The sequence below is a fragment of the Rissa tridactyla genome, chromosome 10 (genome assembly GCF_028500815.1).
Source record: "Rissa tridactyla isolate bRisTri1 chromosome 10, bRisTri1.patW.cur.20221130, whole genome shotgun sequence".
Lineage (NCBI taxonomy): Eukaryota > Metazoa > Chordata > Aves > Charadriiformes > Laridae > Rissa > Rissa tridactyla.
The window spans coordinates 15,404,328-15,422,850 of NC_071475.1; the positions used below are offsets into that span (position 1 = coordinate 15,404,328).

General features: G+C 43.8%; 1 protein-coding gene across 1 annotated transcript in view; it reads left to right on the forward strand.

The window, feature by feature from the left end:
- The window catches only part of GRM7 (glutamate metabotropic receptor 7), a 275,098-nt gene that overhangs the window by 200,235 nt on the left and 56,340 nt on the right, over positions 1-18,523 (forward strand). The window contains exons 6-7 of the mRNA XM_054216198.1: positions 797-997; positions 7,051-7,190. Coding sequence (XP_054072173.1) covers positions 797-997; positions 7,051-7,190 — 341 coding nt within the window. The remainder of the gene's footprint in view (positions 1-796; positions 998-7,050; positions 7,191-18,523) is intronic.

Consider the following 18,523-nt stretch of genomic DNA (forward strand, 5'->3'; position numbering starts at 1 on the left):
TCTAAGCCTTGGCCCACGGGATGGCAGGGTCCCTGAGGCAGAGGGTTTGTCGTTCCTCACACGCCGGGCGCTGCCGCCATCAAGGGGTGGCTCTCAAAGCACTGCTTTCCCCCCGTTGCCGTTGGGATGACATTAAGCCTTTGGATTCCTTAAGTTCTCGCCTGTGGAAATATTTTAAAGGCAGTCAGTGGATTCCGAAGGACATTTTGGTCTCTGCAGGCCAGGGAGAGGGGGGGTGCGTTGTTAATGCAGCCATACCGAGCTTCCCGAGCTGGCGTTGATAGCAGGCACGTTCACTCGGTTCTCTGGAGCACCCCTTCGCTTGCAGCTGACGGGATTCTTTCTTCCCTGAGTCTGGCTCTGTCTTTCAATTAGAGACTGGGATTTGCAACAGAACAAACCATCAGACTTTAAAATACCAACTGTGCTTTATTTTAAATGCTTTCTTCTTTCAAAGACATACTTTGGGAGCATACGGAGTCTGGCGTCTTCTCCCTCTAAGACAGTCCCTGTAGGTTAGAGTTTCAAGTTTGTGGTTGTGGCAGGATTTGTTTCTCTGCATTACGGTAGAATAACTTGCAAGAACTGTTGATCATTCTGCTATCAAGAAAGAAGGTTTGGTTTTGTTTTAATTAGTAAAACCATAACTCAAAATGTTTTATGGTATTGACTAAAACATGCAGTTCTTTAAATGTGCTCCAGGAGGATTAATTTGTGCTTGATATCAGGAAAATACTGTTCCTTACTGTCCTTCTGTGTGTGTGTGTATATGTGTGTGTTTGTTTTTAACGTGCAGGACAGGAGCGAATTGGCAAAGACTCCCACTACGAGCAGGAGGGGAAGGTCCAGTTCGTGATCGATGCCGTGTACGCCATGGCCCACGCGCTCCACCACATGAACAAGGACCTCTGTGCCGACTACCCCGGGGTCTGCCCCGAGATGGAGCACGCGGGAGGCAAAAAGCTGCTCAAGTACATCCGCAGCGTTAACTTCAATGGTGAGCTGGCCGTATTCACCCATGGGGCTCTTCCATTTAATTCCACTTCATATATCTTTTTCATCCAATGCAGATCAAGACTCTTTTTATTGTTTCGCTAGAGTTTGTGGCAGAAGCCAATGTTTATTTAGTATCTATTTGAAAACATCGCGTTTTAACCAAGGTAAATAGGCCGCTACTGTCCAGAGACAGAAATCACTGCTGCTGGTTTAGGATACCTTCCAGAAGACTGATTTCTTATGGGAGAAATAGCTGGGCGAAAGCCTAAGCTTGTCTCTGACTAAACAAGCCTGTTGAAACCCCAGAAATTTGCTAGCATAACACATCATATTTCCTATTTAGTTATATTGTTTCCTGTACTTGGCAGAAATTCTGGTACCCAGAACCCAGTTTAGCTGCATGATGAGGAGGGAGAGGACAGCTAAAGGGCCAGGTCCGCTTGCAGAGCCAGAACTACGTGATTTAGACAGAGTAGTTACTCCAACCTTCATTCCCCTAGTAAGACTTCAGAGGAGATGAAACATCCTAAAAATGTGGACACGAGAATTTAATGTCTGTCCGCTTACCATTTACCCAGCTCTGCTTCCCAGGTGTGGCGGTGATGGTTGCAATACCAACGCTCCCTTTCATACAGTACAATGGGCTTTCGTGTATTTTTCTCTTCATTGCAGTGTATGAATATCAGCAAAATTTCCTTGCCTCATATGTTTTACTGTAATTTTATTAGTTTCATTAACAAACATTCACCTGCAACCAGCCCAGAGGCACCAGAGCAGATCACTTACAGCAGCTAACATTACAGCAACCTAATGTTATTTCCCCTTCATAAACCTTGCTAATGTACTTACCGGGAGGTCTTACTGCTCTGCCCTAGCTCTGTAGAAGGTAGAGATCTGAGATTTAGCCAGGAGCCGAAAGTTAGACCTCCAAATCCATATTTAGAACAAATTTAGGGAAGTACTGAAAAACTACAGCCAGGGCTGTCACCGCCTGGGAAGAGGGGTTTGCACAAGCTTCACGTCCTCGCTGGGCAGCACGGGGAGGCGTTCCCTGCTGAGATCTACCAATAAACATTTTTATTGATAAACTTAACAAAACCCACGCATAGCCAATAGGACCCAAGAGATTTAAAGGTAGGAACACAGATGGTATTTCATTGTCGAGCTTGGTCACTTGTGCCAAGGATGTTTTTCTTTCCTGTATAAATCATCTTATAAACAGCAAGGTGAATATGAGGAGATTTTAATTTCTTTCCTTGAAGTAAGTGGTGTTAACTACATCCAGGAGCTAATTTTGAGATGAGTGATCAGGAGGACTGGAGAGTTCTGCTTTCCTCGTTTTGGAAGGTTAATTATAAAGGACAAAGCTCCTGTAGAAGTAGTCCAGCATTCATATAGTGTATTGCACTTGGGCCATTTTGGTACTGAGAAGCAGCTCATACATGGGCGTCTCTAGACAGTTGTTGCATATAAAGATGCTGAATGGTCATCTATCATTTTAAGAGCTGAGAAATAATTTATGAGAAACTGGGAGTCCAGATAATGTTGACTACTGTCCAGCTCCAAGAATTGGCTTGGACCAACTTGGGTTTCCATAGTTGTGTTTCCTTGGTCAGGCTTTTAAAAGATGACTTTTTTTCCTCCATTAGTGATTGATTTACAAGGCCTTATGGTGTTTTTCTTTGCTTGTATACGTGAAACTCGTGTCCAGCACAGGGACTGAAGTACTGCTTTGCTTTTTAGCATGGGAAGGAGAATGGTGGTAAAACTGAGATAGCTTTGAACATTTTTAATTTCTCTTGGCTACCTGGGTGTAGGCATTTTCCTTGGGAGAAGAACCAATTCCTTTTAAGGTTCATTATCCAGGGGCAGAGTTTAGTTTTTTCTTGTCGTATTCGTTGTGCATAACTGCACGTGTGTTTGTGTGCCCAGGCTCCATGTTCAGCTGTGCCCCTCCTGGGGTTCGTTCCTCAGGCTATGGAAAGATGCTCTGAAACCAGTTTCTTCTTGTATTCTATAAAAGTGAATTCCCAGAATTGCTGTGGATTGCTTGAGTCTTCCCAGGGGTGGAGGATAAACAACCTTCATATAACTCACCAAACAGACGGGGATAGCCTGAAAAATGCAGAGGGATGGAGGAATGGAAGAAGCAACGAGAGAGGCTTTGGCTGCTCTGGGTGGTGTGTTCCTGTTGATAAAGCCTGGGAGCTCCCGGGACACCGGTGCTGGTGCCTACGTGGTCTTCACCCATCATGTCGTAGAAGGCAGGGACAGAGGAATGCGCTGCTGGGCTTGTGTCAGCTGTCTCGGTTTTAGCCTTGATCTTAACCTGCCCTTCCCTGAGTCACCGGTGCAGCCATGCGGCTCCCTCTCATGAAGATTAGGACTTGGAAAGCAATATTCAGTCTATGCTTAAAATCCTGTTGTCCCAGTCTTCTACCTAAATTTGTAGTAAAAGCAGAGCAGTGGGAGTGCTTTGTCCAAACTGTGTGACAGAGGGGAAAAATGCTGCCCCTTTTCAAGCATCCTGAGCCCATGAGCTTGAGATCCTCTTTGCATGTAATAAATCCCCTTGTCACCGTGCAGCTGCAATCGTCCTGTCTGTCCCTGCTTTTGGAGCCTTTTCTTCCTCGCAGAGGTAATGACAGTCATGCAGGAAGAGCTCAAGCAACGCTTTAATGAAGAGAGACTGGATTTGTACTAGAAGCTCAGTATGAATTTTGATATAGTCACACTACCTTGAGAACAAAAAGGCCCAAACCTTGGAAAACTTAAAACATCAAGTGCTCATGCAGTGAGATGCTGAAAATCTCCAAGTGCAGAGATTGTATTTTTGCCAGTGAAAAAGCTAAAGATTCTGTTTGTACGAGCCCTCCAGGTACTCAAACTGCAGTAAGTATGAACTGAATAGTAAAGAAACACCTTAGCTGGCACCCTGTCCTTCTCCTATTAATTTATTCCCATCTTGTGGCGATTAGGAGATCGAAATCCTACAAATTCAGTTGGATTGTGTCTTTTTTTGAATGTATCCTGCAGGTGAAAGGGTGTCATGTACTCTCTGTGTCTGTGTGGTGAGAAGGCAGCTTATTTGTTGGGAACTGAAGGTGAATTAAATTGTCATAGCCTCTGAATGAGCAAGAAGCTGCAGTCTGGAGGCTAATGCTCAGTTTCTGAAGTGCTTGCTGGGGCTGAGCAAAATTCTTGTAAATCTTAACAGAAGGAAAATAAATCCGAAATTATCAAAAAACAACTAAACAACCATATGTTTTAATAATTAGAAGATCAAGAAGTCAAGTAAGAAATATGATTGGTTTTGCAAATACCATTTCTTCTCTGTAATGGCACTTTCATACATTATTTTTTATTATTTTCATAAGTGTACAAAGGAATTTGAATTGCAAGTGGAGACTGAAATGCTGTAGCAATTTGAAACAGGGCTGCCAGGTCCCCACAGACCGATGGTACGAAAAGAGCACCAAAGCATGCGCCAGAGCCCTCGCAAAGGTTAGAGAGGTCTTGGACTTACTAAGCAGATCCTTGGCCGGGAGTCCAATTACTCCAACTTCAAAGTCGGGAAATGCGATGCTTCTGCTTGACTTAGGACCCAAGATTATCAGTTCTTTGCATTTCTATAGACATTCGCCTTCCCTACAAATCCCTGACTTTTCCCAGCTTTTTTTCTGTATTATTTTAACTCACAAATGGTGATGTACCTGAAAATAGCAACAGGCGAGTTTACTCCTGACTATCAAGTATCCATATCCACGCGTGAGGTCGGTGTCCCAAGGGACTGTACCTTTACAGGTCTCTGGAGGTGACCCAGCAGACAATGCTGTATCGTGCCGTGGAGTCTGCAGCCCCGTAGCATCCAAGTGCATCCACTGCACTTAAGGATTATTTTAAATGTCTTTGTTTAAAACTGTCTGCGTGCAGCTACGGAAAGCAATAATTAGCATTAACCTACAAAAAGTTTTCTTGCTCCAGCAAACACAGAAATGGCGCATTTTGGAGGGACACTTCCTGATACATTCTCAATTTAGGACCTCTTAGATCCATAACAGCATGTATCCTTCTTGTTGGCCTTCCGCTTATTGACCCTGTTTCCCACAGCTGCCCCAGTGCATGGGGTCCTGCCAGCGCTGTCTGCAGGCAGGTGGGCAACCTGCTCTGGGTGCCCAGCCAGGGATGGAGAGATGTGGCTTTACTCCGTGCACTGTGGTGGGGTGGCTGTGTCTTAGCCAGGATGGCTCTGGGCAACGTTCCCGTTGGCCCATGGAGGTGACTGTAGAGTGGCTCTCGTCTGCTTCCCCTCAGCCTGCAGCAGAGTTTGTCTTGGCACTGTTGACATTGGCATGGCCATGATGATGGCCTCTGCTCCCGGTCTGCCTCCTGACCTGAAGACGTGGACACTTCTTCGTGTCCATGCTGGGGTTTTGTCAGGATACAGGGAATCCATAAATATCTGTGTTGCATTTTGGGGGCCTCACTTGAGCCCTTTGAATTGTACTTTTTTGTCAGCTCTGACAAAACCAAGTTTAACTAATAAGATACAGCCTTTTAAGAGTCGTGATTAGCTAAATCCCATTTACCAGTTGTGCTGACTTTCCAAAGGAGCCTAGGAATTACAGCCATTTCTTCTTATTCACTTAAAGTGTTTTCACTGTAAATGTATTCTGGCTACATTAATCTGTAACAACAATTAAGTATCTGCCTAGTGCTCATAAGAAACCAGCAAGGGGAGATTTCAGTGGAAGATTTTCTGTACCAGACTTTGAACTGAATCTGTATCTGATCTCTGAGGATTGTAGGATAGACAGGAAACAATTTACCAGGGCTCGAATGGAAACTATGCTAATTCACTCCTTCAGATCTTTTTTTCACTCACTGGAATTCAATGAAGAATGGGAATCATGAAGAAAACCATAATCTTAAAGTTCAATGCTACAACAGGAGAGATTTTTCATTGCTTTAGGGAAAAAAAAGTTATGCAGGAGGAAGCTTTGAATATAGATATGCTGGAGTATTGTCATAATCTTCAATCTTGACACAATATTACTCTACCCCACTGAAACCTATTTTAATATGTCTTGAAATAAATGTCACCCTTGAATTTTTTGCCTAGAGATCTGAGGAAATGCAACGCTGCTTTGAATTCTCATCTAAGAAAGGGTTCGCATCTAATGCCGTGGTAATTAAAATGCAGATGTTCTGGTGAGAACTTGCCTGAGGATGAGGAATGGTCTGTCCCATGGCTCAGCTGTGGGCGCACCTCCAGGGTGCAGGTTGGCTTTGCCCAGCACCAGGCACAGAGGGGGGGTTGTGGGGGTACCCTTGCCTTGTTGCCTGCCCTCACTTCTTTACCCCTGTTAGTCACCTTAGCATATGGCAAATAAAGTCCATTCAGGATCCTGATCCGTTCCTGACTGAGATACTTTTCAGCCTGTGTCATAGAATCTAAATAAGGGAGTAGACAAGGAACAGTCTTCCTATAGCTTAGTCTGTTCTTTTCCATCCCAACTGCATGCTGATTACGGGAATAAGAACATATTGTGGAGGAGGAAGCTATTTCTGGATGCTAGTCAAGATTCACTAGACCTGGGCTGACTTCTGACAGCAGTATCTCTCAGAAGCAGATGGAACACTTTCTGGGGGAAAAAAAAATCATTTAGAGGCTCCATTCACAGGAGTGATATTCACTAAAGAACTCCCCGAGGAAAGAGAGATGGGAGGGAGGCTGGAGGGCAGAAGAAAAGCCTTCTGATATTCCTTGCTTTGTGCAAAGCTAGAATGAAGTAAGGTTGATCTAGTTTTGCTTTGTTTTATTTTTAGTAAGTGGGTTTGGGCAGTGATAATTAATCACTGGAAGAGGCCTGGAATTATACCACTGTGTCCTGAAGTATCTGTTTTATATGGCTGGGGTGACAGATGACCTTTGCCTGAAGTGCATTGCCAGTCCAAAAGCTCTCAACCGTGACTAAATAAAATAGATATTTTTACAGTGATTTGGCTTTTGTTGGTTGTTTGCTTGGATTTTGTCTTGTTTTCTTCCCCCAGGCAGTGCTGGCACTCCAGTGATGTTCAACAAAAACGGTGATGCACCAGGGCGCTACGACATCTTCCAGTACCACACCACCAACACCAGCACGCCGGGCTACCGCCTCATCGGCCAGTGGACAGATGACCTCCAGCTCAACGTGAGTCTACTTTATTCTTTGCTTGCACTTTTCTGCCAGGTATGGTTACTAATATTTTTCTTTTTCATCCTGCAAAAATTAATAGGGATCTTTATTATTTCTTGCAGCTACATAACGCATTTTTTTTTTTTTGCACGTTATCATCTTCTGCTCTGTCCTGCAACCTTTTCTCTGTACCCTGAGTACCAGAGCTCCTCAGACTAATAGAGGCATTACGTGATCATGCAAGTTTTATTACTTTTGTGTGTCTGAAGTCCCTAGTTGCCAACTTGGAAAACGAAGCAGTAATGTGTTGTGGTTTGAAACCAATGGGCTTTCATTTGCAGATGCTCTTCAGTTTTTCTGGTTATATTCTTCAGTTTTTCTGGGTTTAGGAAAGCTGAAACTAAATGTTTTTTGAGTGACTCACTTTTCCGTTGTTACTTTTAAGCACGTAGCAAAGATATCCATATGAATGAGATGGCCTTTTTGCAGTGACGCCTAAAGAAAAACAAGCATGTAAGAGCAGGTGATCAAAGACCCCCAAGATACTTTGATGTTTCCCAGATTAAAAAAAAACATGACTGGTGGCTGAGAAAGCTGGAGACTCTTGTGTCAGCTTTGTCTGTACGAGGATGGTCTGTGACAGGTCTCTGGCTTCCTGCTTGACTTTATGCAAGCTGCTTGAGCCTCAAATACATGGAGAAATAGGGCTGCTGTAACCTTATAGTTATTTGACTCCTTGTCAAATCGTTATTAAAGCACAAAGACAGTGTTTTCATGTTTTCAGTTCAGTATGACTGCTCTTCAGCCACAGAGCCTGAATAAAATCAAGGTATTCCTGAAGTGAAATGCCAGTTGCTACAAAAGGGTTTTCTTCTCTTGGTCAAGGTTCCCGCCGGAGGTTATACCAGCTCCCTGTCCTCATGTTGTCCCTCCTTGGTGTGGTACGGCTCCTTCCCTGCCTCTGCTGCTGCATTTCCTTTGAAAATAGTATGCAGGGTGAAAGGGATGGCCGTGTGAGCATGGTCCAGTCCTGACACACACTCCAGAGGAGGCCAGGACATACCTGGCACTCGACGTGTGGTCACAGCAGCTGTGGCTCGTGCCTCGGGTCTCTGCGTGTGGACCCGGCATGATGACTGCTGCACTTGGGTAACTGCAGGGAGATCCCAACTGCCGTTCCACCTCTGCAGCCGGGCGGCAAGCCATGGGCTACTGAGGTAGATCAAAGCACCATCATTTGGAGCGTAACCAAATGCAGGACCTTTTCTCTTTCTATTTATAATGTTTTCATGTCTTTTGTTAAATGAGTAATTAATGTGGATTACCAACGGTCCAGTCTCTGGGACTGACCACAATATTTTGCTCTTCTTGAACTTTGGGGCTTGTTTTGATTTGCTCTATGCTCCTTCAGTGGTTTTCAACTTTTGATGTTCTATTTAAGGAAAACTATATTAACTTGCAATTTACAGTTCTTTTAGCAAAAATATTAATATTTTATTAAGTAAATCCTTCTTTATATAAACTACACATCCTGATTCATTAAAATTTAAAGCTAAATTAATGGAGCTTGATTTCTATTCCTGTTGTTGTGTTAAATGTTTCCATAAAAAGCACACGTTCCTCACCCTCGTATCCTCCCAGCTACAGGGTTATGTCAGTAGTTGAGAGTCGCTCATAACTTCCCTTCTACTCACTTACAGGTCCTGGTTTCTCACACAGGATTAGCATTGCTGTGATAGTTCCTTATAGTAGATGGTACTGTATTTCCTTACAGTAATAAAGAAATTTGTGGAGTTTAGAGAAGTCAAGGATACTCTAAAATAACCAACCGAAATAATAGCTACTATTAAAAACATCCCAGGAAAAACTGCCAAAGGCTACAATTTTTCTTCAGTAATTATTGTGGAGATAACACTTCAGTGTATATTTCCCAAATTCTTATTTCTTTAATACCAACACGAGAGGGGAAACAAAAGAAAGGATGTTTGGTGAGAGTGCTACTTTGCGTTTAGAAAGGGCTGAAGCGATGCTTTGTGTTCCAAGAGACTTGTCATCTTGGGCAGCCTGGTTTAGTTCCATGTGTCTGAATTTCCTCAGCTACAAAAGAGAAAAGTGGTTTTGCCTTATTATGCAGGCCTTGATGGTAAGGACACTCCAGATCTCAAAGGCGGTAGGTAAATAAGCGATGAAGACCATCATAGGTGAGTAAAAGTTTTCTTCTTTATCATTGTCCTCATTCAAAGCAGCAGCAAGAACACTTTGCCATGTTATTTCCCCGGAAGAAGGGCTGCTGTTCAGTCCGTCGTCACTCCCATCTACAATGGTATCTGTCACCTCCCCATTCTCACAGTATTTTCAGTGAGAGGCAGAAGTGGCACAGGGCTGATTAATCTTGATAGCTGTACCATATTTTTTCATGTAAAATTACTGAAGAACTACTTTTTACATTTCTCTTTCTATTGCATAAGACAGTAGGTACACTAACGACGTCTTTAACAACGTATTTGCAAGTCTGAAAATATGCTGTATCAGTTTGTTTTCTTTTTGTTGTCAGGAGTTTATAAACCTGGTTTTACAAAATGTCTGCAACCATCTGTGTATTTCTTTCAGTGCTGAGAGCTTCTCCACATCTTTGTGTCACCTTTTTGCTTTCTTACGTCTGGCAGGAACGCTCAGTAAAGGCAGATGCCTGCTCCCGACACGCGCCGGAGCCAGGCTCTGCTCTCCCTTCCGCAAGTTGGTACGTGAAGTGTCTCCTCTGAGTGCGGTTGACTCACCCTGGATTTACATTTTGGTATCTGAGGTCAGAATTTGGTTGGTAACCAAGAAAATATTTTATGACTCTTCACTGCAGCAAACTTGGGATGTAATGTAGTTTTTACGTAAGGACAGTGCAATCACTAAATTTTCTTTTGCTTGCTTGGTGTCAGGCACCCTAGCGCAGCTTCCCCTAGTACTCAATGCATGCTTTAGTAACAATTTTGGCTGTATTTCACAGATATCTACGCAAGGATAAAATGAGCAGATGTCTAATTTTAAATGGCTTGGCCAGTGTTCCATGAAAAACTGTTGCAGTCCTTTGTTCTCCCCGCAGTGAAGTTGTGATTACAAGACGCCCACCCACCTCCCATGCGAGGTCATGGAAGAGCACCTCCTGCCTCTCGCTCTTTCATGAAGATCATGTCAAGCTCTGTCAGCCCCTTGTCGGCCCCCTGCATGCAGATTTAGCAGACAATATTTATAGTTTGCGTCCTCCTGCAGTTTGAAATGCTTTGCCCTGAATTTTAGGATCAGAAATTTGGCCAGCTGCATCCCCATTGCAGTCCAGTATCGCGACCCCCACAGCCTGTGGAATAGCAAAGGTACAGCTAATGCAATTAGACAATAAGTCTGTGGACCACAGAAATATTAGCATCTGAAACCAGGATTGTGTTTTACTGTGCTGGTGTTGAGGGTACACTCATGTATTACACGGCAGTTGCATCATTATGAGGAGGACTATTTTGACTGTATTTAGCTTTAATGATGTGTTTCAAAAGCAAAAAGGGCTGGTGGTGGAAAGGAGGAAAACTACCATGGGGAAAAGGAGGTGTGTGAAGTACCAAATGGTTTTTGGTTGTTTTGCTTTTCAAATGGGTAACTCTTTTTTAACTTTAGCAATATCTAGATCTCTCATGCTTGTGCTGTTCATAGTGAGGATGAGTGTGGGTGAAGCATGAAGGCAGAGTGGCCAGGAGACACAGGTTCTGCTTTCATGTCTTATGTTTCACTTTGCATTTTAGAAAGATACTCTCTGTGCTCTGTGTTACCCCATGCATACCCTGAATCCAATAACAATAGACGTCTTCCTGACAAGTGTGCCTTTGTTAGTCTCCGTAAAGCACCCTGAGGTCGCTCAACAGGAGGCACTGTAGGAACGCAAGGAACTGGGCCGCCAGCTCTGATACCTGGCTGCCTTCTATGAGAGCAACTTCCAATGCTTTGAAGTGCCTGAAAAACAGAAATCTCTCTGCATCTTTCCTGGGGGAACTGATGTGCCTGAAGGAGAAAGAAATGGATCACTCCTAGAGGAACTGTAGGTTCTCATGGGAAATTTGGTGATATTGCTTCTCTTTCGCTATATAGAGTTAACTCAGCAGCTCCTAGGTTTATTATGTGTTCACATCCCAACCTCTGCAAGCGTCCCTGAACTGTCAAAACCCAAAAATAAAGAAAACAATCCCTGTGAAATTGTTGGATCTTATTTTTTTCAGGGATTTGTCTTCTGCATACCCTGTCACAGCAGCATTCTCCATCATGTTCCCTGTGACTCCTTCCTATAGTTATCTCCACAATTTCCCTGCAGTGCCTGAACTCCCTCCCAAACCCCTATAGCATTTGCTTTGCAAGCATCAGCCTGTAGCATGGTTGTCTTTGAATTACACGTAAGCCCACTGGTTGGCTGGCCGAACCAAAAGGGTGAGAGAGACGCCTGCTGTTGGTGGGTCTTTCTTCTAACTGTCCACTGCGTTTTACCAATCCTGCAGACACATCCCTCAGAAATCTCTGCTTGTTGCAACTGTGCTTCAAATCAGGCAGCGAGTTCAAAAGTTACTAGGAAGGAAGCTGGCACCGACAGATGGGTGAGCAGACAGAACGGGCATATGTTCCACTTCCTTCAATTTTTCTTCTAAAATGATAGCAAAATTTAGAAATTTCTAACAGTTGTGCAGAATTAAAAGTAACGTAAAGCTAGACTTGCTGTTAATATTTTTTGTTAAAAATGGAATTTATGCAAAAGTGTTGCCCGGTAAGTAGACTGCTATTGGATTTGGCCAAGTGGGCATACCAGTTCAATCTCTCGTATTGCTGAAGTGAGCAGCAGGCTTGCATTTGACCAAAAAGCCAGAGTTTTGGCCTTTTCTTCCATCTCAACACTGTTTTCTTATTTCATGCAGACAAGCTTTTGGGGGTCGTTAAAAGGCTGAACTCGTTTAAAGTTTTCCGTTTGAGTGGCTGAGCCCTGGTTTGGCAGTGTCGGTGCTGGTGAGGTGAGGTGTGAGCGGGTTGGAGAGATGTGTCCGGGCTCTTGCTCGGGGACACGGGCTGCTCTCTCTCATCTAGCAACAAATGAGTTGTTTGGGGTATCGAGATCCCACATGAGGGACTGGAGGTCGTGACTGAATTCCGAGAAGGAAGCTCTCCATGGGGGAAGTCCTCCCGCCTCCATTGTGTGGTGGAGCACCCAGATGAGGTTTGGTGTTCGTCTTGTACCATCCCTCTGCAACTCACAATGTGATGGTGGACATGAACGCCCTGTTTCACCTTCACCTTGGTGAGTAGTGAAATGGTTACAGGAGACCTGTTTATTTGCCAATAGAGAGGGTTAACTTCCTAGAGCAAGCTCCTGTTTTGGGCTGGGTTTTTTTTCAGCTTGATTGTCTAATTAATGCTGTACTTCCAGCCTATTAGTGTCCGCATAGGGTGCATCATGTTGTGTTAATTGCATCGGCATCTCTGGCTTGTCAAGTGCACTCTTCCAGCTCAGTGTTATGGCTCGTAAAGGTGCCACTGGGCACTCGGTGCTGATCCGACGCTGCAGCACATTTTCAGGATGGCTGAAGAAGGTGTGTCCTCGGCTGATAAAGAGCAATGGTGGAAAACACGATGTCCTGTCCACTGTTACACTGTAGAGATTTCAAGGAGCTCTCACTCGAAACACGTTCCACTTCCAAAGCATCAGGCAGGGTTAACTGTGAGCTCCGGATAAAATTAAAACATTCCTCTAAGTAATTTGTTTACAAACAGAAACAAATACATATTAAAGATGCCTAAGCGTACTGTGTGGAGAGATAAACAAAAAAAATCCGTATTGTTTTATAGATGTGCCCTTGAATTGTAAATGGTCTAGTGGCATGAAGCAGGGTACAGCTTGAAACATGACTGCCGGTTAAATGGAGTCTTTTGCATGCAGCGCCGGGAAGGCTGGCTGCTTAGCGGTCCCTTACGCTTTTATTAATTTCCTCCAGCCGTAAGTGATATATTGCTGCAATCTTTCTAAACAAGTGCTTAGAAGATTAATAGTATTGATAATTATCAATAAGGTTCCATAAACACGTACGTTACATAGATCTAACTCCCCTTATAAATCCTGCCTCATGTTATACGGCGCGAAGGAGATTGCTGTGTACTTATTAATAACTCCCTCCTCCTCAGGGAAATAGCTATATTATGTTGTTTTCTTCACTGTATGTTCGGGCCAGTGTTTTAGAGGAGCATGAAAAATGGAATAAAAGTCTCGCTTTAAAGAAAGTAACGTTCCTGTAGCTCCGAGTCTCTGGTCTCGGAGCAAACAGAGCACGAATGGCTCTTGGTGAGCTCTGGCCCCCGGAGGATGGGGACCCATCGCGGACCCTGATGGCAGGTGGGGACAGTTTCAAAGCAAGGCTTTGACAGAGAATGATGCAACTTCCATGCTGCAGCTCCTTTTTTCCCCACAAATAGAAATATATTAAGTACCTTCGCAATCATCTGTGCAATTTATACAGATCCTGCACACTTCGACACCTATTGAATCTCTCTGGGCTCAGACTAATCTATTTAAATGCCATAAACGTCTCTGTTATAGAATTTGGAAATAAATGTTATGAATAGCAAGCTAATGAAAACAGTGATTAAATGTCTTACCTTCTGGCAAGAGACCTATATGTACCTGACTTTTTTTGGTAAAATATTCAGAATGGCAATTAGATCCAAGCAACTGTTCAGTGAAGTCTGATGCTCAGGAATATTCTGCCAACAGATGGTATTTTTCTAAAATAATGTGTTCAAATTTCTTGCTGTTCATTGTTTCTTGGTTTTGTTGTTGGGTTTTGTTTTGGTTTTTTTCTTGGGAGTAGACCATGTTTGGAGCAGATGGCTTTTTTTCAGAATATTTCTCAGCAAAAGATAAATCTTTCTGGAGCACAGGCAAATTTCACTTTATTGCAAGCCTGGGGTTTCCCCAGTCTCTGGCGGAAGGCGAGCAAAAGGGCACCTGTCTGGCCAGTTAGAAGTTTTTGCTTCAAATAGCAAGAGATGAGAGAAGTTCACCACAATGACCATAGGGTTGGTTGGAGGGTTTTTAGATGCTTTTAAAAGAATGTATTTTGCAGAATTTATCGGAAATTGAAAAACAGAAATTTGGCATCTCCCAACCTAGAAAATTTCAGCTTAAGCAATTTCACCTTTTGTGTGGAACTGAAAGCACAATTATTGATAGCATTATCAGTTCCAGCTCCTATATGCGCATAACGTATAATTGCAAAAGCCCTATTTGCAAATACATATGAAGAAAATGCGTGTGTTTACATGCCTCTATGTGTGTATATATGGGTGGATGGGCATATATTCATGCACAGACCTTTGCAATATATAATCCTTAAGTTTCAGTTGGTTTGCAACATCTGAGTAAGCTTAAAATCATGGTTCAAAGATTACGTCAAGATAGATAAAAATTGGTATCAATTTCCTTTCTCATTTCAGTTATTGTGACACAAATTGGCCCTTGTAGTGTCATTTCCTATTCCTGTTACAGACTGTAATGAGTAGCTGGTACAAAGATAATACATCTATATTACAACCTGGAGCCTGAAATCTTGTGAGCCGATGGCTTGACAGGAGGTATGCATTATTCAGGTGTTAGACAGTCTCATTAAACAAATTCAGCAAATCAGGTCAGGGTGTTATTTAAAATTAAGATTTTAAGTATTAAGCATGATTAGTATGTTTTGTTTTCGTGTGTCAGTGCAGAACCTTGAGCTTTCAGCTGATAGAGCCACTTGTTGAAAATTATCACCGCTTACATTTTTAATGAAGTTGGCTAAACCCTTAGATTTAATTAGCTATACATTACAGCATATTGGCATACGTGGAGATGTAGCTCTATCCAGGAGTAACTGGGCTTCTGATAGCTGAAAAATTATGCATTATTTTAGCCACTGTTGCCTCATTGACTTTTTCGGAAAGCGACTGAGTCCAGGCTGTTTCTTTCCCGTGGAACTAGTGCTCGGCCTGTGCTGCTCCTGGCGAGCTGCAACGGCTGCTGCCGCTGGTGCTCAGCTGGGGCTGGGTCCGAGGGCAACAGCATTCCTTGTCTTCTCCAGGCACTCTTTGGAAGTGTTAGTCTGCCCCAAAATAACTAGTTTTATGGTACATAAAAAAGTTATGGGCTGCTTCTTCAGGCATTTGTGCCCTCTGAGATGAATTAAACCTGCCTGAAGCCACTCTCCCCCAAGGCACTGTTACTGACTCCGTGTCTTCTGCTCCCCCGACCCTGCTCCTGTCCCTCCGTCCACTTCTCAGTGTCGCATCAAACAGTCACCAGATGACCCATGGTGACAGTCTCACTCGTGGGGGCCTGGCTCTCTGGGAGTTATCTCACAGCGCAAACACCGCTAAGTGCAAAGTCCTTCCAGAAAGGTCTGTACAGCCCGTTTGCAAAGCTCGTGGCCGTAGCTGGGGTTTCTGAGCTCAGCCCCCATCACACCGTCAGCCAAATTGCATGCAGTCCATTTAGAAATTTAAAGGTGAATAATTACACCAGCGTGTTACTAAAGTGCATCCCAACTGCATGTTTTGGCTAGTGAGGAACCATGCCCAATGTGTCGATAGCAATAATGTATACTATAATAATAGATGTTGTTTGTTTTGTTCCGTCATTAGATTCCGTGTTTCTTCATTGCTCATGTCAACCGTGACCAGCATGAACACCTTTAATTATCTTAACTTGCAGAATTAACTTCCAGCCGACTGGAAGGGAATTTTTCAAACCACTGGCCCGCTGAATGGCCAGATGCTAATTCCTTAGTCCTCCAGCGGGTCCCCAAAATGCAGGTTAACAGGCAACGGGACTGAAATCATGTCGGTCCTGCTCACAAGCTGTGACTACGGCCAGACTTGGTAAGTGCTCTTGGAATAAAACCGATGCAGTTGTAGTACCGCAGATGGTTTTGACACGTTAGCTTTAGAAATGGCTGCTGTAAATAATTTTTGTTCTGATAAGGGCACAACCTCAAAATACATGATAGTAACCATGTGAATCAAGCAGCGCTTCTTCTGTACTGCAGAAGAGGGCTAAACAAGTCATTAAAAATCATCAATCAGTGCAGATAATCCTATTTTCACCTGTGCTTTCTTTGAAAAAAGTAGTGCATGTTGTAGTCCAGAGAGTCTCAGAGTCTGTCTCAAAGTGACCTTCAATACACTTGGGCCAAATATTTAGCATGTAATACCAAATTAAACCAGAAAATCTTGAGAGCAGCATGATGTTGACTGCACGAACTTTTGAACATATGCAATAGAAAGCTGAGGGGTTTGTAACAGTGGCAAATAGTTTGCCTGTGTGCTGCTGCAGCAGCTGGTACCCAGGTGGTAACCCTGTGCAATCGTCCCGCAGCGAGGTCTTGTGTGAAGTGAACCAGAAATCCTGCCAGGGTGGCATTTTTTGGCATGGGGAAAAGTAACTTAGAGGATTCGAACGTTAGGAGGCTTTGGTAAGGTTGGGTGTGAATAGCAAAACAGAACCAGCCAGGAGAAGGAGTACCTGCAGCCCTCAGTCACCACCGTCTGCAGAATTAGAAAATAACCCACCAAGAGAAGATCCAGAGCAGTGCGGACCCCTTGCCTGTCTGTTACTTGCCTCACTTGAAAAATCATGAAAACTGTATTTTTTTTAAAAAAGAAAGGTTATTCAGTGAGTTGAACTTTCTGTATAGATGTTTGCTATATAAAAAGAGGAAGGCAATAGTTAAATCTTACACCTCACTCTGCAAACTAGCTCAGACTTGGAATTAGAGACGTGAAATGTCATTTCCTCTTTGTTATTGACCCATTTTGCCCAGGCGGTAATGTATACCGCGTGAGCTGTGCTACCTTAGGCAAAGCAAAGTGAATTAAGCTATATCAGCTTTTGGCAACTCTGAGCATCGCTATAATTTTCCTCCAGGTCTGAGAATGTCACACGGTAAAATGCTTGTAGGGATATAAATGCTAAGAGAAAGCAGGCTGAGAGAATGTCTAAGATGTATTACATATCTTTTCAAAGATAGGAAAAAAACAGAAAGGTAAGGAGCTCATAAAAACTCTAAAGGGAAAAAATTACGTAGCAGAAGACTTCGTGACTTCAGAATTTGCGTCATCTTGTGTTGCTCTCTTTAATACCCACCAGGCAGAGTTATGCTCTGAGAATGTATGCATAAGAAATAGATGGTCAAAAAATAAATCACTGTGTTTTTAAAATAGGTGGTGATTTTGTTCCTGCGCATCGCTCCTTAAATCCTTCTTTGCAAGTCTAATGTGTTTTTACCAGCAAATATATTCAAGAGCAAATACTTCGCTGGGATATTTTATGGGTAATTAACAGGTTTGGGTGCTTTTGGCAGGAGTAGTAATGTCAGTTGGTGTGATATTGAGGGTGCAATATTCTTTTTTTCACACCTGAAAACAGAAAGATGCTTTCCAATGACAGATGCGTTTTGTTGTGTTTGGAGAAGTTCACCCAGCTATGTAGGGGAAAACACCACGTGTGTGCAACAAAGCTGTTCTCCTGCTCACCAGCCAGCTTCTCTTCCACCGCTCTGGGAGCAGGAACCAGCAGCAACTGGTCCAAGAGTGCGTGAACACTCGGCACTTTGCAAATACCTGTCAGGGGATCCGGTAGAAAACTCAGGTTTCTAGTTAGATCTGCTGTGGATCTAGTTAGACCTGCTGTTAGAACACAGCTGTGGCTTTGCCACACTTTTCCATTCTTCTCCCCGCGTTTCAGCCCGGCAGGACGCCCATGGCTCCCGCAGTAAAGCTGGAGCATCCCCTGGCTCTGCCGGTGCCCCGGAGGCGCGGGGGAAGGCGGGCTGCTCTCTGCGGTGGGTGAGCTCCGGTGGCATAGGGATGCTGCAGCAGCTTCTGTGTTTGCATCTCATCCTTGCCCTGGCAAAGGGAGGTTGACAGAAAATATTCTCTCTGCTGAAGTCTTTGAGCTGCAGGCTGGGGGTGCGCAGAGGCGTGCGATTAGCACCGTAGGCGCTGGCAAGCCAAGGCTGTGCCTGGAAAAGAGGGAGAAGTGTCGGCAAAATAGTGATTGAGTTTCTGCTTCTGGATCGAATTCATTTAGGGTTTGTCTTTTCCATTGCAAAATAAGTGTGACCTTTTGTCCCGGAGGCAGTGGCCAGCAGTATGGTGGTTGATGTCTAGTGAGCTCAGCAGGGCAGCCGCCGACACGCGGGTCACGCTTCGTCCTTTGACATCTCCTTTCTTTATGTTTCCTCTTGCAGTTTTTGGTTGTGGCAGAAGGTTTTTGTTTAATATCGCTGTGTCTGTGAGTGGGGAGAGCC